This window comes from Myotis daubentonii, chromosome 18, assembly GCF_963259705.1.
Source record: "Myotis daubentonii chromosome 18, mMyoDau2.1, whole genome shotgun sequence".
Taxonomy (NCBI): domain Eukaryota; kingdom Metazoa; phylum Chordata; class Mammalia; order Chiroptera; family Vespertilionidae; genus Myotis; species Myotis daubentonii.
Window position 1 is genome coordinate 25,825,996 of NC_081857.1, and position 18,986 is coordinate 25,844,981.

Below are 18,986 nucleotides of genomic sequence, written 5' to 3' on the forward strand. Positions count from 1 at the left end.
CAAGGGAATGGATTCCTTAAGATCAGAGACCCTGTCTACTCCTCCTGATTCCACCATTGCCAAGTTAAGTGCTTGAAACTACACACACACACGTGCATGTACACACGCACACATTAAATAACCAATATACTACATACAGTATATATAATATATATTTATATGTCATGCTGTTCAGCAAATTATATATGAATATATAGCACATACATATTGTATGGTGAAAATTTATTGAATAGTCATTCATTAGCATAGGCAGGGGAGGGAACCTTTTATCTGCCAAGGCCATTTGGATATTTATAACATCATTCTTGGGCCATAAAGTTATCAATTTAAAAATTAACCTGCTGTATTTGATCAAACATTTAATTAACTAACCCCTAATGCCTTGGCAGGGCCAGACCAAATTACTTCACAAGCCTTATACAGGCTTGGCTTAGGGGAATGGGATGATATGAGATATTGATAATGGGCTACCCTCTCTTTAGACCTACATCTCAGCCTAGACATTGCCTCCTTTATAAAACTACCCCTTTCTCTGAGGAAAGGCAGATATTTGGTTCTCATCCTATTACCACACTTGGCCCTGTATTGCCCTGTATATTTGTCTCTTTCCCAAGCTACTTGAAATAACCAAATAAAACCAAACAAAAAAGCAATACCAAATTTGAAGATAGGGACTGACCTTTGTCTATCAGTGTTCAAGTTCCTAACATTGCACTTGGTACATAGAAGATATTCAATAATGTTTACTAAATGAATAAAAGAAATACCATGTCCTTTTGCTGTGTTTTAGAATCACTGAGTACAGAAAAGCCAAAATGTTTCTTTACTCAATTAGATTCTCAGTGCCAAAACCAAAAATATAGCCATGACCAGACTATATAAATTGAATGGTGTAAAGTCAGTGCTAAAAATGGAAAACCGGAAGAGAAAGCGTCTCATTGATGCCTAAATGAACACTTGCCACAGTTGGGTGTTGAAAGCAGTGAATGCGGTGACTGTTCTATACTGGCCTAGAAGCTTGTCAAATAAGGAGACCAACTAGAAGAGTTAAGGTGAAAGACCTCCCCCAGACCTCTCAGGCTGCCCAAGGAAATCCAGGAGATTTGGGGATGCTTAGTCTCAGGAATTTTAAACCCTCTTATTTCAATTAGGTTGAAATATACAGGTGAAATGCATAGTTCTCTGGTGACCTATGGGATACTGGGCAAGGTATGATCTAACAGCAATGCCCATTCATTAGGGCTTCCAGAGTGATGCTTGAGGTTTTAAATATATTTGTTGTTGTTGTTTTTTACTGATTTCAGAGAGGAAGGGAGAGAGAGATAGAAACATCAATGGTGAGAGAGAGAATGATCAGCTGCCTCCTGCACACTCCCTACAGGGGATCCAGCTGGAAACCTGGGCATGAGCCCTTGACTGGAATCAAACTCAGGACCCTCAGTCCACAGGCATATGCTCTACCCACCGAGCCAAACCAGCTAGGGCGATGCTTGAGGTTGTAAAGAGGAAGTGTTACCATATTGCACAATGCAAAATCTATTTTCAGTTCAGATTCCAAGCAGGAAGCAATTCTTCCCATTAAGTGGTGTTTAAGATGCTCCTTCCATGGCCAGAATACTGACACATGCTGGTTTGGCTAGAAAGGACACCCTGCCCCCCACTTCTGCCCCCCCCCCCAACAACAACAACAAACCACTAACATAGAGGACTCAGGCTACAGCGTCAGGAACTATCACCCCATACAGCCTTTCTCAAAAATTAGTGGTAAGGCAGGTAGATACCACAGGAAGGCCTCCATGGAAAATGGCCACTTGATTTGTTACCCAAAGGCTGTACTTGAGCCAGTAAGACATAGACTAACAACAAAGAATCAAGTAATGCAGCGGTTCTCAACCTGTGGGTCGCGATCCTTTCGGCGGTCGAACGATCCTTTCACAGGGATCGCCTAAGACCATCCTGCATATCAGATATTTAAATTACGATTCATAACAGTAGCAACATTACAGTTATGAAGTAGCAACGAAAATAATTTTATGGTTGGGTCACAACATGAGGAACTGTATTTGAAGGGCCAGAAAGTTGAGAACCACTAATAAGGGCTCCAAAAAAGTAGACAGGCAAAAACAGACAGCACACAACAAGGCAATTTGGGGCATAGAAGAGGGTCCCCATGTGATGAAAGAAAAGCATAGTTTGGAATCAAACTATTTCCTAGACTCCCCTGAATAGGGTTGTTATTAATTCCTTGGAGAAAGTGATCTGGAAATTGATAGGAGAAATCTCAGCGTATCTGTTAGAGTTTATCATACACATATGTAAATATGTGTATATACAGGGTGTCCCCAAAAATGTATACACACTTTAACAGCTGGTAGCTTAATTTTGAAAATGAAATGTATTTTAATAAACACATTTATAATGACTCAAAGTGTGTGTATACATTTTTTGGGATACCTATATACATAGATAGATGTATATATACATATATATCTATTTATGCATAATGAGCTGTATACAATATTCTTTATAGAGTGGACATTTATAAATCTTAACAGATAAGTTGTTGCCTTCATAACATTCCAAGATTAAAATCTTATATATGTATCATATCTGCCTATTTTCTCTATCTATCTATCTATCTATCTATCTATCTATCTATCTATCATCTTCCTATGTATCTTCAAAAAAGACAAATATATTTGTCACAAAGTGAGTACATTTTCTTGCTGGTTTTTCTAAAGTTCATCATTTTGCAGTTCCTGAATGAAAACTACTAGGTTATTCAAAAGTTTGGTGTTTTGTCATTGTTCCTACTGAGTTCTTTTTTTTCTTTTCTACTACTGGGTTCTTTTTAACATTTCTAACATTTACAGATGTTTACACTTCTGAATACAGATGTTTACACTTGTTAAAGATTTTCCCCTCCCTCAAGAAATAACTCTACCCTTTCTCCTCTCAAACAACCCATTTCCAACTTTTCTTCTTAACTATTTTAGCTTATCTAAATCTCTCTGTTCTTTGAGGCTCTGCCCTCTAGTAAATGTTCAACATGGATTTGCTATTTGGACTTAATTGAAAAAAAAATCTCATTCCAAGTATATGAACCAGGGACAGGCCATAAGTTTGGGTTTCGTGTTCATCTACACCTGTCACAACCTGAGATGGCACATCTGAGATGTCAATTCTGCTAGCTTACACTACGGAGATACCAGGGGTGACTCATTAATCCCGAGTAAGTCTTCTCTTCTGTCACTTGTCCTAACCTGAAGTTTCTTCATTTCTGAACCCCATTTCATGAAAAGAAGCCCTGGAATGTATCCTGGAAATAAGCCTGTCATCTTTCTTAAGGTTAAAATAATCAGGATATGCCAGGGCCTTACCTTGGTAAAGGGCAGAAGGAGGAGCTGGATTTTTATTTGGGACAGTTCCTCATTTGAATAAATGTTTACTGAACTGACTAAGTGGAGGGAGTTCCATCTAAAATTTGGAAAGAAGCCAGAAAAGGAAGCAGATCAGAGTAGAAGGGAGGAAAGAGTGCAGTTTTTCCGTTTTTAGAGTTTTGCATCTGCATTTTAGACATGATATAAATACAGAAGTTGCATGTACAACATCAACTTCACCCTCTCAGAGTCAGGTTACTTATTACTCATTTTGCATCACTGCATCTAGTACAGAGCCACAAAAACATGGTTGTATTGAATCACTATTTCTGTGTCACTCTGTGGGTCTTTTCTTCAGAGATAGTTTGGTGACCAAGGTAAAACAGGGCCCAGTCAAAATTTGGCAGCTCAATGAGAAATATTGCTGTACTAGTACACAGTGTGGTTCTAAGGGAAGGTGGTTGGGTTATAAAACAGTATTATTTCCACTGCCCATCATCAGTGATGCAACACACTACTTGCTTATTCTTAGCTTCCTCCTTCATAAATGAGGATGTTAAATCTCAAGGCTTTGTTCTAATTTACAAAATCTTTGTTATATTAACAAAATTGTCTTCAAAATGCTTTCATCTTACCTCCTTTTATTTATTTGTTAAAAATACGTTTTTATTGATTTCAGAGGGGAAGGGAGAGGGAGAAAGAGATAGAAACATCAATGATGAGAGAGAATAATCAATCAACCTGGGCATGTGCCTGATTGGGAATTGAACTGTGACCTCCTGATTCATGTGTTGATGCTCAACCTCTGAGCCACACTGTCCAGGGTTACCTCCTTTTATTTAAATGAATTTTAGCTAAATTACACCCTGGGGTGAATATAAAAAGAAATAATTATTTTCTGGGCTTTTATAATTGACTAGAGGCCTGGTATACAAAATTCATGCACGGAGGGTGGAGGAGGTGGGGGAGGGGGTCCCTCAGCTTGGCCTGCACCTTCTCCAATCCAGGATCCCTCGACATCCTTCTCGCAATCTGGGATCGCTGGCTCCTAACCACTTGCCTGCCTGCCTGATTGCCCCGAACCACTCTACCTGCCTGCCTGATAGCCCCTAACTGCCTCTGCTTGCCAGCCTGGTCACCCCCTAACTGGTCCCCTGCCAGCTTGGTTGCCCCCTAACTGCCCCCCTACCAGCCTGGTCACCCCCTAACCGCCCCCCTACCAGCCTGGTCGCCCCCTAACTGTCTGGAAGGAAGTTGGACGTCTAGAAGATGTCCGGTTGCCTTGGGCTAATTAGTATATTACCTTTTTATTAGTATAGATTCAGTCTTTGCAACATTTCTAAGAGGGTGGAGAAGAGATAAATACTCCCAGAACACCTCTTCTGAGCCAAGACTTTGACATTTACTTCATTCTCCAAAAAGCCTTGTGGAGTGGAAATGTTCTCCATATTATAATGAAGGAAACTGAGCAGTCAAGTACTACACCAAAGGCCACTGTGTGGGTAAGGGCATGGGTACGGGGAGGGCAGCTCAAGGCTCCCTCTTAGGTCTGAGTTAAAGTCCATGTTCTTTCTATCACATGGTGCTAGAATTCTGTGAAAAAGGTAGGCATCCCAATTAACAGATGGTATGACTGAGGTAGAGAGAGTGATGGGACTGTCTCAATTTTGTAGTATATCAGTATTTTAGGCACCAGGAATAAAAGTGAAGTTGTTTTTTGTTTGTTTGTTTTTGGAATAGAGTGCAAGATCAGACTGGGGGACAGGGTGTGAAATAGTATCCTTTCGTATGATAACTTTATTTCTGTTTGATGCCCACAGTGAATTATCAGGGTTTCCAAATAGTGAGGTTTTAGAGAATTAAGTTTGTTGTGGCTATATGTATTTCATATCAAATTCCAGTATCACCCTTGGTCTAGAGACGACCTCAGAAGGAACATATTTTATATACTAGAAATCAATGAAACTCTATTTTACCAAACCATGCATCCTAGGCTTCCTAGCTTCTCACCCCCTTGCCTCACAATATTATAATATCTGAGGTATGAAAGGACCTTATCTTGGACTTTATTTCTTCTTACAAGAAATAAATTTATTTGGAAATAATTTTTAATTCTGCACAGCACTGTACTTCCTCTTGCTTTAGGAAAGAATATTTTCCTTCCAAACTTCCCTCGTGCTGTGTGTTTTTTTTCCATCCTCTTTATTTGTGTTGGCTTTTATGAAGCCTTCCGTTCTGCTGAGTGAACGCATTTGGCTTGGTACCAAATGAGAGTCAGCACTTAGCCTAGAAGTATCGTTTTTCCAACAAGACAGAATAAGGGAAACCCCGCCTTTTACACCCACTACTAATTAGCATAGGACAAAATCAAGTTGTTGCATCACTGGCCCATCATTTGTGAATTTCTCCTTCCACAGCTCTCATTTCTGCAGAGAATGAGTTTGAGACACATGGAGAATATGCCTCTACACCATGCAAGCCCTCCAGGAGCACCGAGGCCATGCTGGAAGCCATGGGTCTTCTCAGCACTGGTTATTGTGCTACTAGTCTGTTCCTTCAGCACAGTAGCCTTCACTCTTTTCCCACTCAAGGTAAGTAGATAACAGTACCTGAGATTGCTATTGGTTATAATCCTTTTGTCTTTTGTAAATCTGGTATTGTCATTGCCACTCAGTATTGTTAGAGCTAGTTGAAAGGGACATGGAAGTGGAGATAATCTAATTTGTCATGGCATATGGCTTTAGAGGCTTATCTAAGTGTCATGAAATGAAAGGTATTGGAAAATGCTAAATGTTGGTGGCAGAACTGAGTTAGATGGAGAAAATTGCTTAATTAAATTAGCCATTTGACAGATGCCTGTGGAGTACTTTTTCCCTTTTTGGAACTTTGCTAAATAAATCCTCTTGGTGGAATGAAAGGTGTAAAATATAATACTTGCTCTCAAGGAATGAGATGCAAGCTCTAGTCTAATGGAGGGAAGGGACATAAAAAGATGGTGGAAGATGGGATAAGGTTAAGTGACAGGTGGTTAGTGTATCTTTGAGGAGGGAAATGACATTGACTAGGAGTAAGAAGGTCTGGATTCTGGTTCTAGGTCTCCCAATAACTAGCTGTATGAATTCTCATTCTCAGTTTCTTTGTCTGAAAAATGGTGGTAGGAGAATGGATTTATTTATTATAAAGTCCCTTCTAGCTATAAGATACAGTGATTTATAATTCATCTAAGGGTGTTATAGAATATTAATGCTTTAGAAGTTCAAGGGAGGGGAGGCAATGGCTTTGGGCTAGGGTGATCAAGGGAAGGTTTCATGGAGGAAGGGTGAAACACATTCCTAATTGGGAAGCCCCTGATGCTTATCAGGAATTTCCCACTGAGCTCCAGTCCAAGTTGTGGGTCTAGTGAAGAGAATGGAGATCCTTTAGGTTTTTATTAGAAGTTTTTCTAACTGTTGGCTGCATAGCACTGAGCAAAAATAAATTTAAAAAATGCTTTATGTCATTTAGGATTTAGCCCATTTTTAGGTTTGTTTGAAGATTCTGAGCCTTGGGGAGAATAAGGTGATACATACCCATTTAAGAAATGACTGTGATGTGAAATCAGGAATTGCTGAAACATTTTTCTTAGGGAATTGGCCAGCAAAGATTTCAAAGATACAGTTCTCCAACTTAAGATATTTGAAAGCAATGGAGAAAAAATGTAGGAGCAAGCAGTACACTGTAGTTGATGTTGGGGCAAGTGTAGCTTTCCCCCAATAGCCCATTAGTCAGTATTGCACAGGGATAGACAAGTATACAGAGGCATTTCTAACCACATCTACACTCTCTCAGGGAAGGTATCAAGCAATAGTCTGAATCTTCTAGAGCAGTGAAGCTTTGAGCAGAAAGAAGAGAACTGTTAGGAGTTCTGAGTGTGTAGATTTCTGAAGAAGGGGAAGGATGAGAATATAGCAATAGCTTAAATTTGGAAGTGCCTTTTCCTCCCCCAAACCACCAAAAATCAAGTCTCATGAGCTAGATGACTTTGAAGAACATAGGACATGTTATGTGTCACCCATCCCTGCACATGAATGGGGATCCAATGCATAGAAGAGGGGGAAAATACCTTTTTTAAAGGCACACAGTGGCTCTTGCAAAGGGACAGAGGAATTTCAGGGGCATGGAGGATTCGATACCTCTTACCAGAATGGAATTTGACCAGTCTCATATGCTTGAGCTCTGATTCTGGATTCTCTCTCCCAGACAACCCATAGCTTCTCAATGAAAAGTTCTGCCCCTAAAGAAATAGCCCAGAGTTTGTTCCAAATTTGGAGATGTTTCATACTGTTCTGAAAGGATGCCATCATGGTGTATTTCCTATGGCAACAGCCAAGGGCCTGGTTGACAATACCAGGTTGTGTGCTCCACTTTCCATTGACTGCACTGCCCTTTCCTTATTGACCACAAACAAGTATACTTGGAAAAGAGGCCTGAGTAGCTGGCGGAAGGTGAGTCATTATGACGGGGCTGCTTCCACCTTCTCACAAGACCCATGAACCTTGGAGTTTAGATTATTTTAATCTGCAGTCTTGTTTTTATATACAACATTCCACTTCCCAGCTTCCCCAGGCACTAATTCACCAAGCTTTAGACAGGAAGACTGGCTCCTTCTAGACCAGCGGTTCTCAACCTGTGGTTCGCGACCCCTTTGGGGGTCGAACGACCCTTTCACAGGGGTCGCCTAAGACCATCGGAAAACACATATATAATTACATATTGTTTTTGTGATTAATCACTATGCTTTAATTATGTTCAATTTGTAACAATGAAATTGGGGGCCACCACAACATGAGGAATTGTATTAAAGGGTTGCAGCATTAGGAAGGTTGAGAACCACTGTTCTAGACCAACAGAAATTTCTTTGGGAGAACATTATTTTCATTTCCCCCCTTCTTCTTTCAAAAGACAGTCAACTGAAAAGGATTGGCTATGAGCCCAAGCAATTTCAACAACTCCTCAGTGAAAAGAGCCTCACAGAAGTTGTCCCTAAGAAACCAAATGTTCAGTCAAGTCCCCTGCTTTAATGAAAAGGATACTTCCAAAAGGGGAAGTAGTGCTTCTACTTAAAAGCAGAGTAGATTCTGTTTCCAAAGGATGATCTGATGAGGGTTGGTTTGGAGAAAGAATTATTGAGCTTTGGCCATTTGAACCCAACTATGTGAATCTTGGCTTAAATCAAATGGGGTTACAAGAGCAACTGACCCTCTTCAGCAAAAATGAACTAAATTCAACCAAGCTGAAAGCCCTATATGCTTCCTTAGAAGTGGATATTTGCTTCTTCCAGATATGACCAGAATTATAAATAGATACTGCCCCACAGAGACCTGTGAGTCAGACAGGCTGTTTGGATCTTAGCCTGGTTGGCCTCTTATCAACTGCATAACCTTGGGCTAATTACTTAATCTCTTTCATACATTTCCACACCTGCAAATGAGCATGCTGACAATTCTCATTTTATAGAGTCGTGGTAAGGATTAATGAGACAGAACAGTGTCTGACCCATAAGTAGCCTTTAAGCACATTGTAGTGGCTAATATTTGCACCATTACTATTAATGACAGTACAGTGAATATAAATTTCAAAGGACTTTAACAATGTCAGTATTCCTTGTTTATCTATTTCACTTCCTCCATCAAAGACTACCTCTGCCAAATACTAGTAGATGATTTTTGTGACTGGACAGATTTTCACTGGTGGTAGTAATTAGAGAATGTCACAATGGTGGTTTCTGTATTTTATATACTAGACATTACAGCAGCCCAAGAGATAGTCTTTAGGATGTCTGTCTCTGGCCATTAGTCTATGACCTTAAGCTTCTCAACACTCTTTAGACATGAAAGTACAGAGCACAGATACTATCTACGGCTCTTACATCAGCATCCATTTATATTTAGATTGTTACGCAATTGCTCCATGAATGCAGTCGTCTTTCTAGAAAGATTATAAACTTCTTAAGAAGCAAGTGCCATAAATTACTTTTGTTTCTCCTGCTTATAATGCTGTATAATGTTGGGAATATAGTTGCTTAAAGTTTTATTCAGTTCTTTATTATAATCAGCATCATTATCAATATAGCTAATATTGAATGAGCAGGATTTAGACACAGAATATCTGGGCAAAGCCCTTCACAAGAATAGCCTCATTTAAATCATGACCAATTTCAATGAGCTAGATGCTATTATATTTCTCATTTTATAAATGAGGAAATAAAAGTTAAGGGACTCCCTATCACATGCCTATCATGAGTTAAACTAAATGGAATTTCAACATCTCTTCTAAGAAATCCCAAGATGCAGAAGAGATAATTGCAAAAGCGAAAACAAACACAGGAATCTAGTGATTTATTATAAAATAGTGGCTTTCAAACGTTTTGATTGCACCCCTCTACTGAAATAAAAATGTTTTTTACTTTGATTTCAATCCCAAAATATATGCTATTATACATTATATCCAAGTATTAACACTATGTATATTAAAAAGATACACAAAATAGAAATTATAAGGGTGAACCAAATAATATGTTTAATGTAGTTTATTCATAGTGCAAAACCATCTTGCTTTTACCAAAGTATTATATTTTATAGAATATGCTAATATATAACAAATACTTCTAAAATAATTGAACTAATATTTTAGTAATTTTTTCAATATGTTACTTTTATTTTCTTATATTAGTTTAACATTTTATGATACAATAATTTGAAGGTTCTATTCTAAGTTAATGTACCTTGATTCATGGTTTTGCCTGCCATAACTAAAAAAAATGACCTCACAAAGAAAAGTAGATCAAAATGGAAAAAATGCGTTCTTTAGCGTGCTTATCATGCTAAATTTCTTTTTAATTCTCACCTGAGGATATGTTTTTATTGATTTTTAGGGAGAGAGGAAGGGGGAGAGAGGTAGAGTGAGGGAGAGACAAAAACATTGATGTGGAAGAGAAACATAGATTTGTTGCCTTCCATATGTGCCCCAACTGGGGATCGAACCTGAAACCTAGGTGTCCTGATTGGGAATTGAACCTGCAACCTTTTGGTCTACAGGACAATGCTCAACCAACTGAGCCACCAGGGCAGAGCTAACACTGACTTTTTAATCCCCATTTAGTGTTACAAAGTTTTTATGTTCTTAAAAATTTAAATAAAGTTGGTCCTTATTCCATTCATGCTTTTCCTTCCTTCCTTCCTTCCACAACTTAAATTTCATGGTTTACAATTATAAACCTAACCTTGCATTAACCCACTCACTTTTTTCTCTCTCTTTCTTAATTATATTCTTCAGGTTTTTGCAACACTCAAGTCCCACTTGAAGTTAGTGGCCATAAATTTAAATTAAGACCTTTCAACAAAGTCTTTTTCCTCAGTTGTATTCAACTGTGAAAGACACAGAGCAGCTGGATTTAATTAATGTTGACAATTTTCCAGGATGGGAAATTTGTCAGAATATAATTTTCTGTTCTCCCTTACACCAAAATCCCTCCAATTTATTTGTTTCTCATTTACTTTTCAACTCATTCAAATGAAGCTTCTGTCCTCATCACATCGAGGAGCCTACTTTCATCAAGGACCCCAGTGACTGCCACGCCCATCTGTCAATTCTTTGTCCTCTTCTTTCTTGACCCACCAACAGCATTTGACATAGCTGATCACTCCTCTTTCCTGAAACACTTTCTTCTCTTGGTTTCCAAATATCACACTACCTTTGTTTCCTTTCTGACTTACTGGCCTTTCCTTCTTAACTTCCTTTGCTGGTTCTTCCTCATTCCCTGACCTCTAAACATTGCAGTGTGCCAGGGCTCCTCCCTATCTACACTCACTGACTTGATGATTTCATAGTCTCCAGTCTTAAAGCATCACATGGTAGCTGAAGACTCCAAACTTATACCATCAGAACTCCTTAAATTCCATCTTCACAGATCCAATTGCCTACCTGATTCTCCTACCTAGATATTTAATAAGCCTCACACACTTGACATGTCCCAAAGCAAACTCATGGTTCTTTCTGTTCCCATAATTTACTCTTCTTAAGTCTTGCTCATTTGAATAATTCCAATGACTCAAGCCCCAAATCTTGGAGTCTTCTTGGACTCCTCTCATTTTCTCATCCCATATCCATGTCAGGACCTCTGTTGGCTCTATTTCCAATCACTTATCACCATGTCCTCTGCTAGACCCTTGGTTGGAGGCACTGTGATTTCTTGCCCAGATGACTACAAGGATCTCTTAGCTTGTCTCACTGCTTTTTCCCTTCCCTCCCTTAATTTATTCCTAGCAGACAAAGAAATCTTATAAAAGAAAAATGTGCAACATCTTTAAGTTCAAAAAGTCTTTTAAGTACTTTGCCATATGGAAGCCAATATACTTTACATAGTACAATTTTTTTTATTATGCTTTATCTCACTACAAGTATTTAAAGTGTGTAAACTGTGGTATGTTGCAACAGTTTGAAACTGAGGTCTTCTCAGGGTATTTTAGTTATTATATATGACATGTGATTGTCTGGATATTAAACAAGGGTGGCTTTATTGACCTGAGTTATAAATATTTCTATAACTTCTAACTATTTCAAATAAAAATAAACATAAATAGAAATTCTATAACTTTATTCTCACATGCCAAGGGATCACCTTGTGGAAAGTACTGTTTATGGAAAATTTCTATAGCCTGAGAGGAAGAGAGTTCAAGATCAAATAGTTGTCCTGTGGGTAGAGGTTAGGTGGATGGAATGAGACCTTAATATTTGCCTAGAAGGTTCAAAAGGGTAACTAGGTAATAAAAGGTAAAGGACAAGGCCAGCCATCTGTAAAGGGAAGCTGAGAGAGACAAGACAGGGTGGAAGGAGGAATTTTTTTTTTTAACTTGGTTAGCAAAAGAAGTTTCCTTCAAGGAATATGAAGCTCTAAATAAACCAATTAAGAAAGTTGTGACATTGTCATTATCCTGACCAATTTTTCTTTTTCTTCCCCTACAGGCAGTCAGTGAGCCCTGTGTAGCTAAGTTTGGTAAGTAACCTGTTTTGCATGCCTTCTTTTTACTTTTCTTAGTATTTGATGCAAGAAGGCACATTCCAATGCTGTTGAGGAAGCCTTTATCCTATTTTATTCATTTTCAGCTACTATTTATAACTGCTCATCATGTGCCAATCAGTTGTCTAGGAACTGAGGATTCTGAGGTCACACAGCTAGACCAGCATGAAGCTAATATCAAGGTCATATCTCTGGGCAGGAACACGTATCACTCTTACAGGCCTGGGAATCTGAGATACAGGAACCTACTTTTAATACAAGGTTTTAATAAACACACTATTCACATTTCTACAATTTTTCTCTCTGGCAAACCTAAAGTCCTCCTCACATTTCACATATTGCCCGTGTTCAGCAGTGTGTGTGTGTGTGTGTGGGCGGGGTGGGGGGTGCTATTTTTGTTTCTAAATGTATAGAAGAGGAATGAGTGTTGGGGGGAAGGAGTGGCCACTTCCTCTGCTCCTTTCTCTTTTCCTCTTAGTTCCTGAGTCACTTTCCCTTATAGTGACCTGGTATTTGCTTAGAAAACACACTAAAATATACAGTTAAATTGAACCTTAGAGTATGTCTTAAAAGACATAAAAAAATAAAAATAAATGCATTTTGGGTTGTTTATATGTTTCAGGCCAAACCTGCACTTTCAGCTGAGAGAGAACATTTCTAGAGATAACTACTACCCCTGCTTCCTGTACAGCGCAAACTGCCAGGCTCCCCAGGCTCCTGGGAATTAGGAAATCCTTTTCACTGGTCTCTGTCTTTGTGATTAGTTTTGCTTTTCTAGTGAATGGAGTAAAACTCATGATATGTTTGAAATTCCCTTTTGATGTGGTAAAAGTTGAGGACTTCAAGTGGTGGTCTGCGAGTGGCCCCTGTCACAGAATTAAATAAGAGAACCAGTGACACTTCTTCCTGGTGACTTGCTTGCCCATTGACTAGGTGTACTACATGTCAAGCAAGAGGAAATTTACTGGGCTTTGGGATTGCCCATACAAGGAGACTTTACTTCTTGCTCTAATGATCTTTCCTTTATGATCCTTCAGAATCTATCCTCAAAGGTATATATCATTCATATACATATAAATAAGAATTTAAGTCAATATGTTATTTCTTCCAGAGTATTTTCTTTTTTAAAAAAATATATTTTATTGATTTTTACAGAGAGGAAGGGAGAGGGATAGAGAGTTAGAAACATCGATGAGAGAGAAACATCGACCAGCTGCCTCCTGCACACACCCCTACTGGGGATGTGCCCGCAACCAAGGTACATGTCCCTGACTGGAATCGAACCTGGGACCCTTGAGTTCGTAGGCTGACGCTCTATCCACTGAGCCAAACCGGTTAGGGCCCAGGGTATTTTCTTATCAAAGTTCTTTCTACTTATGAGATAAAGGCTTTGCCCCCATAACAAAAATTACGGAGAATTAGTGAACAGGCCAGATAAGTATTTTGGGTGGTAAAAGCATTTCCTGAGCCTCTGAAATCACACTTCTGTATGCAAACAATTAACAATAGTAAAATATGTAAATTCCATATATACCTATGAAAATAAATCACTAAGTCTTGACCCTTTCCCCACCCCCTGTGATAACATTAAGCTAGGGATACTTATATTTAAACTGTCAAATTATTTCCATTTCTAAACTGACAAATTTACCCAGTAGCTATTTTTGGAGGGTTTGGCTAGTGATATCTCTAAGCGTTCTTGAGTGATATATACCCATAAACTACAGATTCACGAGGAAGGTCTCATTGATAAAGTGACACATAGTAAATAGTACTTACATAGAAAAGCATGAACACACTTCCTGGACTGCCGTCCCTGGTTATCAGTCCTGGTGCATAATTCCTCTCGCCCTCTCTCCTTTTTTCTTTCTTTCACCTACTGATCAACGAGAGATATAATGCCACCTAATACTTAACCCCCTTTCTCTGTTCCAAATCCATTTCCTTAGAATTCCCCCAAGTACGTGAAGCATTTAGGATTTGCAATTTTTCTAAAACAAGGAACAGCTAGATACTTAATATACTCAAATTGTGGCTGGAGATGATCAGTATAGACCAGGTAAAGAAACAAACTGTAAGGGGGAAAGAACTATATAACCAGGAAGATGATGGAATCATTAAATGATGATGCTTTTCATTTCCCCCCTCCCTTGTAAATTTCTTACAGGACCATTGCCTTCAAGATGGCAAATGGCATCTCCTAAGTCTCCTTGCGTGAGTCAGATAGCTGACTGGGAGCTGAAGATACTTCGGGATGGCTTGTATTCCATTTATGGCGAAGTGGCTCCCAATAAAACCTACAAGGAACCAGCTCCTTTTGAAGTGCGGCTGCGTAAAAACAAAGGCATCATACAAGTTCTAACAAACAACGCTACAATCCAGAATGTAGGAGGGACTTATGAGTTGCATGCTGGAGATATAATAGACTTGATCTTCAATGCTGAACATCAGGTTCTAAAGAATAATACGTACTGGGGGGTCATACTGCTAGCCAATCCCCAATTCATCTCCTAGAGTCTTGATTTGGTCTCCTCATCCTTTTCAGCACATGCAGAGATCTGGTGGGTGGGTTGGAGGAGGCAGATTTTCAATGCCTACAGTTTGGGTACACAAATCAACACAACAAACAGAACTCCTCTGCAGATGAATTTTCATCTCTCATGGTCATCGGAAAGAGACACAGAGGAAGGACCAAAGTTATTTGGTTACCCCTGGCATTGGGTTGGCAAAGACAGTACTAATCCATAGTAAAATGAATATGGGTGGTTAAAGGGCAGAGGCTTCTCAAAGAGTCTTTGTCTAACCTTTGAATTCCTGGGTGGAAAAATGAAGTCTTATCTCATGGGAGTCTTACTTGGTATGCTAAAAGGATCCAGCACTGTAGCCTGGCCTTGTTCTCATATTCTTGGGCTGTTTCACTTTATTCTTCCCATACTCCCAACTTCTGAGACCGTCCTAATAAAAAGCAGTCAGACTGGCAGGGTGGCCTCAGATATGCCAACAACACCCCTCTTTAAATGCAATGATATTAGAGGATAGAGAACACTCTAGAAAGACACTGGGATAGGGACAAAGGTGGCATGGAATGGAATGCACTTTATTTGGGAATTTCCCTTGATTTCATTCATCATACTCAGGATACAGGCTACTTTACAAAGCCAGTAGGTTGAAGAGGTCATTCTGAACCTTCACATGGGGTTTCATGAGAAGTCGTTGGTATGTGTGTCTGAACATTGTCAATGGTAAAGATAGAGTAAGCTTTAGTAATCACAATATCTCACCCAGAAATTGGTACTACCAATGCTGGATAATGTCCTAGAATGATTTCATGTATTGAGTTGGCTTTCCATGGTTTATAAAGTGCTTTCACATATCTCATGGCAACTTTATAAAGTTAATGGGGCAGATATTTGGGGCACAATGAGAAGACGAAGACAGATAGAGCATAAGTAAGTTGTCTCAACACACAGAACTAGTGATTAATGGGGCCAATAGGCTTCCCACTGCATCACAGCCTTAGCTTTAGAGTTGGTATTTCTGCCATCATGTTACAGATGATAAAGTTTAGCAGGTTCAATTTTCAGGAAGTGTACTCCCGTTCAGCCCAAAGTGGGTGGAGCAAAGCTGTAACAGGTCTTTCCTTTTTGATGATCTTCTTTTCCTTTCCCTACTTGGAGCCGGGGGCACAGGGGTGTTGCTCAGGGCTTACTCCAACCAAATCCCCTTCCTCACTTTGAAGAGCCTGTCTTAGTCAAATGTGTACAAACTCAACTCAATGCCAGCCTGCTAAAGTTTGGAACTCTGTTCAATTAATATGCTACTTGTGGGTTCTTTTTGATAGCTATATAATATGATTATATGTTAACCAAATTTAAAATATTTATGGATATTTATATAAAGCTGCATTATGTTAATTAATAGTGTCACATATAAAGCTAACTTAAGTATATTTGTATTGTGTATAACAAAAATTGCTCTGGGAACAGGTTGAACCTGAGGCCAAGTTGTTTCTTAGTAATTTTCTAAACACCATGCCTTGTCCATCTTGCATTTGTGTATCTTCTCAGGAAATTAAAGTTATATCACATTTATTTATGGAAACTTGGTGGAGTTGATTGTTATTAATTTATAAGCAACAGTCTGCTGGAATGGGTTGGTGCCGGGAGCCGGTCCATACTTGCTGTTTCAAGGGACCTGGCATATATGGCATACGGTTCTTAATATGTTTGCTCACCTTTTTGGCACTGTGTTTTAACCAAGGTCACCTCTCCGAGAAAGGTTGAATCCCCAGGTAGGGATTTTCCCCTGAAGTTAGGGAGGGAATAAAACCCCTCAATTAAGTGCCAGGCGGGTAATTAATCCCTTTAACTACGAACAATCATGCTTAAACTACATAATCTTTTCTCCCTGGAATGGAGATAAGAAACGCCCTAACCTTTGTAATAGAGATTGATAGGATTGAATCAACTGGTATAAATACAGTTGTAACAAGACAGAAACACTCAGAACTCAGAACACAGAATCAAGAACACAGGGGCTTGGAAGACTACAGAAATTGGCAAGAGAACCGGACTGAACCTGGCTGGAGAACCTACAGAACCTGGCAATAGAACCAGGCAAGAGAACCCAACCATGCTGATCAACTGAACGCTGTCTCCGTGTCCTTCCTTCTTCGCCGACTCCGTCCACACCTTTGGGGACCCCTGGACCCGCTGGGGCAGGACCCCGGCATCTGGCGCCCGAACAGGGACCCCTAGGTAAGCGCCCCGCACTCGGGACGGATCGGACTCCACCGTAGGAAGAAGGTGGATAGTCTTCGCCGACTCCGTCCACACCTTTGGGAAGCCCTGGAACAGGATTCCCCTAGGTTAGCCCCCCCCCCCCCATTGAGAATCCCCACATTCGGGACGGATAGGACTCCACCAGGGTGCTACAGACCCCCCTATAGAGGATAAGTTGGGTAAGAAGGTGGATAGTACAGAACTTAGTTTGAGAAGATGTGCCATACTGAGTCCAAAGAAAGAAGACTCTGTATTGATCTTTAGATTAAGAAGATGTGCCATACTGAGTCTAAAGAAATAAGACTCTGTATTGATCTTTTAACACTTATGCTTGCTAGCAGAGGAATTAAGGTTACTCCCAGTCAGATGGAACATTTTATACAAGAAATACGTCCATGCTTTTCTGAGGAAGGAAAGGTGCCAGAAAGGTAAATGTAGAGGCATGGGAGAAGGTAGGCCCAAGGAGCCTTATCCTTAACCCCACTGCAGCCTTTCTACCCTGGGAAAGTGCAGGATTGGCAAGCTCTCCCTGGGATGATAGATCAGGACTCAGGTAATAGCGGAAAGCGCCAATCCTACTCTTAAAATGGATATAAGAGAGCATTTGAGGTTTTTCTTTTTAATGCTTGCTTTTAAAAAATAAAAAAGGGGGAATTTGCCGGGAGCCGGTCCATACTTGCTGTTTCAAGGGACCTGGCATATATGGCATACGGTTCTTAATATGTTTGCTCACCTTTTTGGCGCTGTGTTTTAACCAAGGTCACCTCTCCGAGAAAGGTTGAATCCCCAGGTAGGGATTTTCCCCTGAAGTTAGGGAGGGAATAAAACCCCTCAATTAAGTGCCAGGCGGGTAATTAATCCCTTTAACTACGAACAATCATGCTTAAACTACATAATCTTTTCTCCCTGGAATGGAGATAAGAAACGCCCTAACCTTTGTAATAGAGATTGATAGGATTGAATCAACTGGTATAAATACAGTTGTAACAAGACAGAAACACTCAGAACTCAGAACACAGAATCAAGAACACAGGGGCTTGGAAGACTACAGAAATTGGCAAGAGAACCGGACTGAACCTGGCTGGAGAACCTACAGAACCTGGCAATAGAACCAGGCAAGAGAACCCAACCATGCTGATCAACTGAACGCTGTCTCCGTGTCCTTCCTTCTTCGCCGACTCCGTCCACACCTTTGGGGACCCCTGGACCCGCTGGGGCAGGACCCCGGCAGGTTGGCATTCATTTGTGAGAGCTGATGGTTAAATTTTTGGAAGTTTTTCAATTTGGTTATTAAATATTGCCAAATTGACCATGGTGGGGTTAATTATACCATGGGAATTGGCAAACACTACCAATCAGATTTGTGTTAGGCTGAAGTAAGAGCTGGATGCAATTAGCTTTTGGTTGTAACCCAATATCTAATGGGTTAGTGAGACAATTTCACTATCTGACTTCCACCCACCTCAACTCCACCCCACTCAATCTCGTCATTAATCCTTCTCACACTAATTGTTATTACCTTCTATTTTGCCCCATCAAAACTAACCTATAGTGTGATACATCCCTGCAGGGTTAAGTCTCTGCTTCTGAAGATAACCGTTAATTGAAAAGTGATGTAGTCTTGGGCATTTGATGGAGAAGACTAACTCCTTAGAGGAAGTATATCTGTATCTTGAAGAAGAAATTCCTATATTTGTGTGTTCTATATCAAAAAATCAATTTCATTTGTAGGGGTGGGAGGACATTTTTTATGTAGAAGCCAAAACC

The 18,986-nt window shown here is 39.8% G+C and overlaps 1 protein-coding gene across 2 annotated transcripts; it reads left to right on the top strand.

Moving 5' to 3' along the window:
* The first annotated feature begins 3,121 nt into the window (after positions 1 to 3,121).
* TNFSF18 (TNF superfamily member 18) lies at positions 3,122 to 16,562 on the top strand. Of its 2 annotated transcripts, XM_059673301.1 has the most exons (4): positions 3,122 to 3,232; positions 5,798 to 5,971; positions 12,384 to 12,414; positions 14,606 to 16,562. In XM_059673301.1, the coding sequence occupies exons 2-4, from the start codon at positions 5,816 to 5,818 to the stop codon at positions 14,950 to 14,952; spliced, it is 534 nt and encodes a 177-aa protein (XP_059529284.1). In that variant the 5' UTR covers positions 3,122 to 3,232; positions 5,798 to 5,815; the 3' UTR covers positions 14,953 to 16,562. The 2 variants fall into 2 exon arrangements, with proteins under 2 accessions (XP_059529284.1, XP_059529283.1); XM_059673300.1 differs by lacking the exon at positions 3,122 to 3,232 and having other exon boundaries at positions 5,789 to 5,971.
* Positions 16,563 to 18,986: the final 2,424 nt, after the last annotated feature.

Coding starts and splice junctions, on each gene's coding strand:
- TNFSF18 (XM_059673301.1), top strand. CDS start 5,816: ATGAGTTTGAGACACATGGAGAATATGCCTCTACACCATGCAAGCCCT. Junction 5,972..12,383: donor TCACTCTTTTCCCACTCAAG/GTAAGTAGATAA, acceptor CTTCCCCTACAG/GCAGTCAGTGAGCCCTGTGT. Junction 12,415..14,605: donor GCCCTGTGTAGCTAAGTTTG/GTAAGTAACCTG, acceptor AATTTCTTACAG/GACCATTGCCTTCAAGATGG.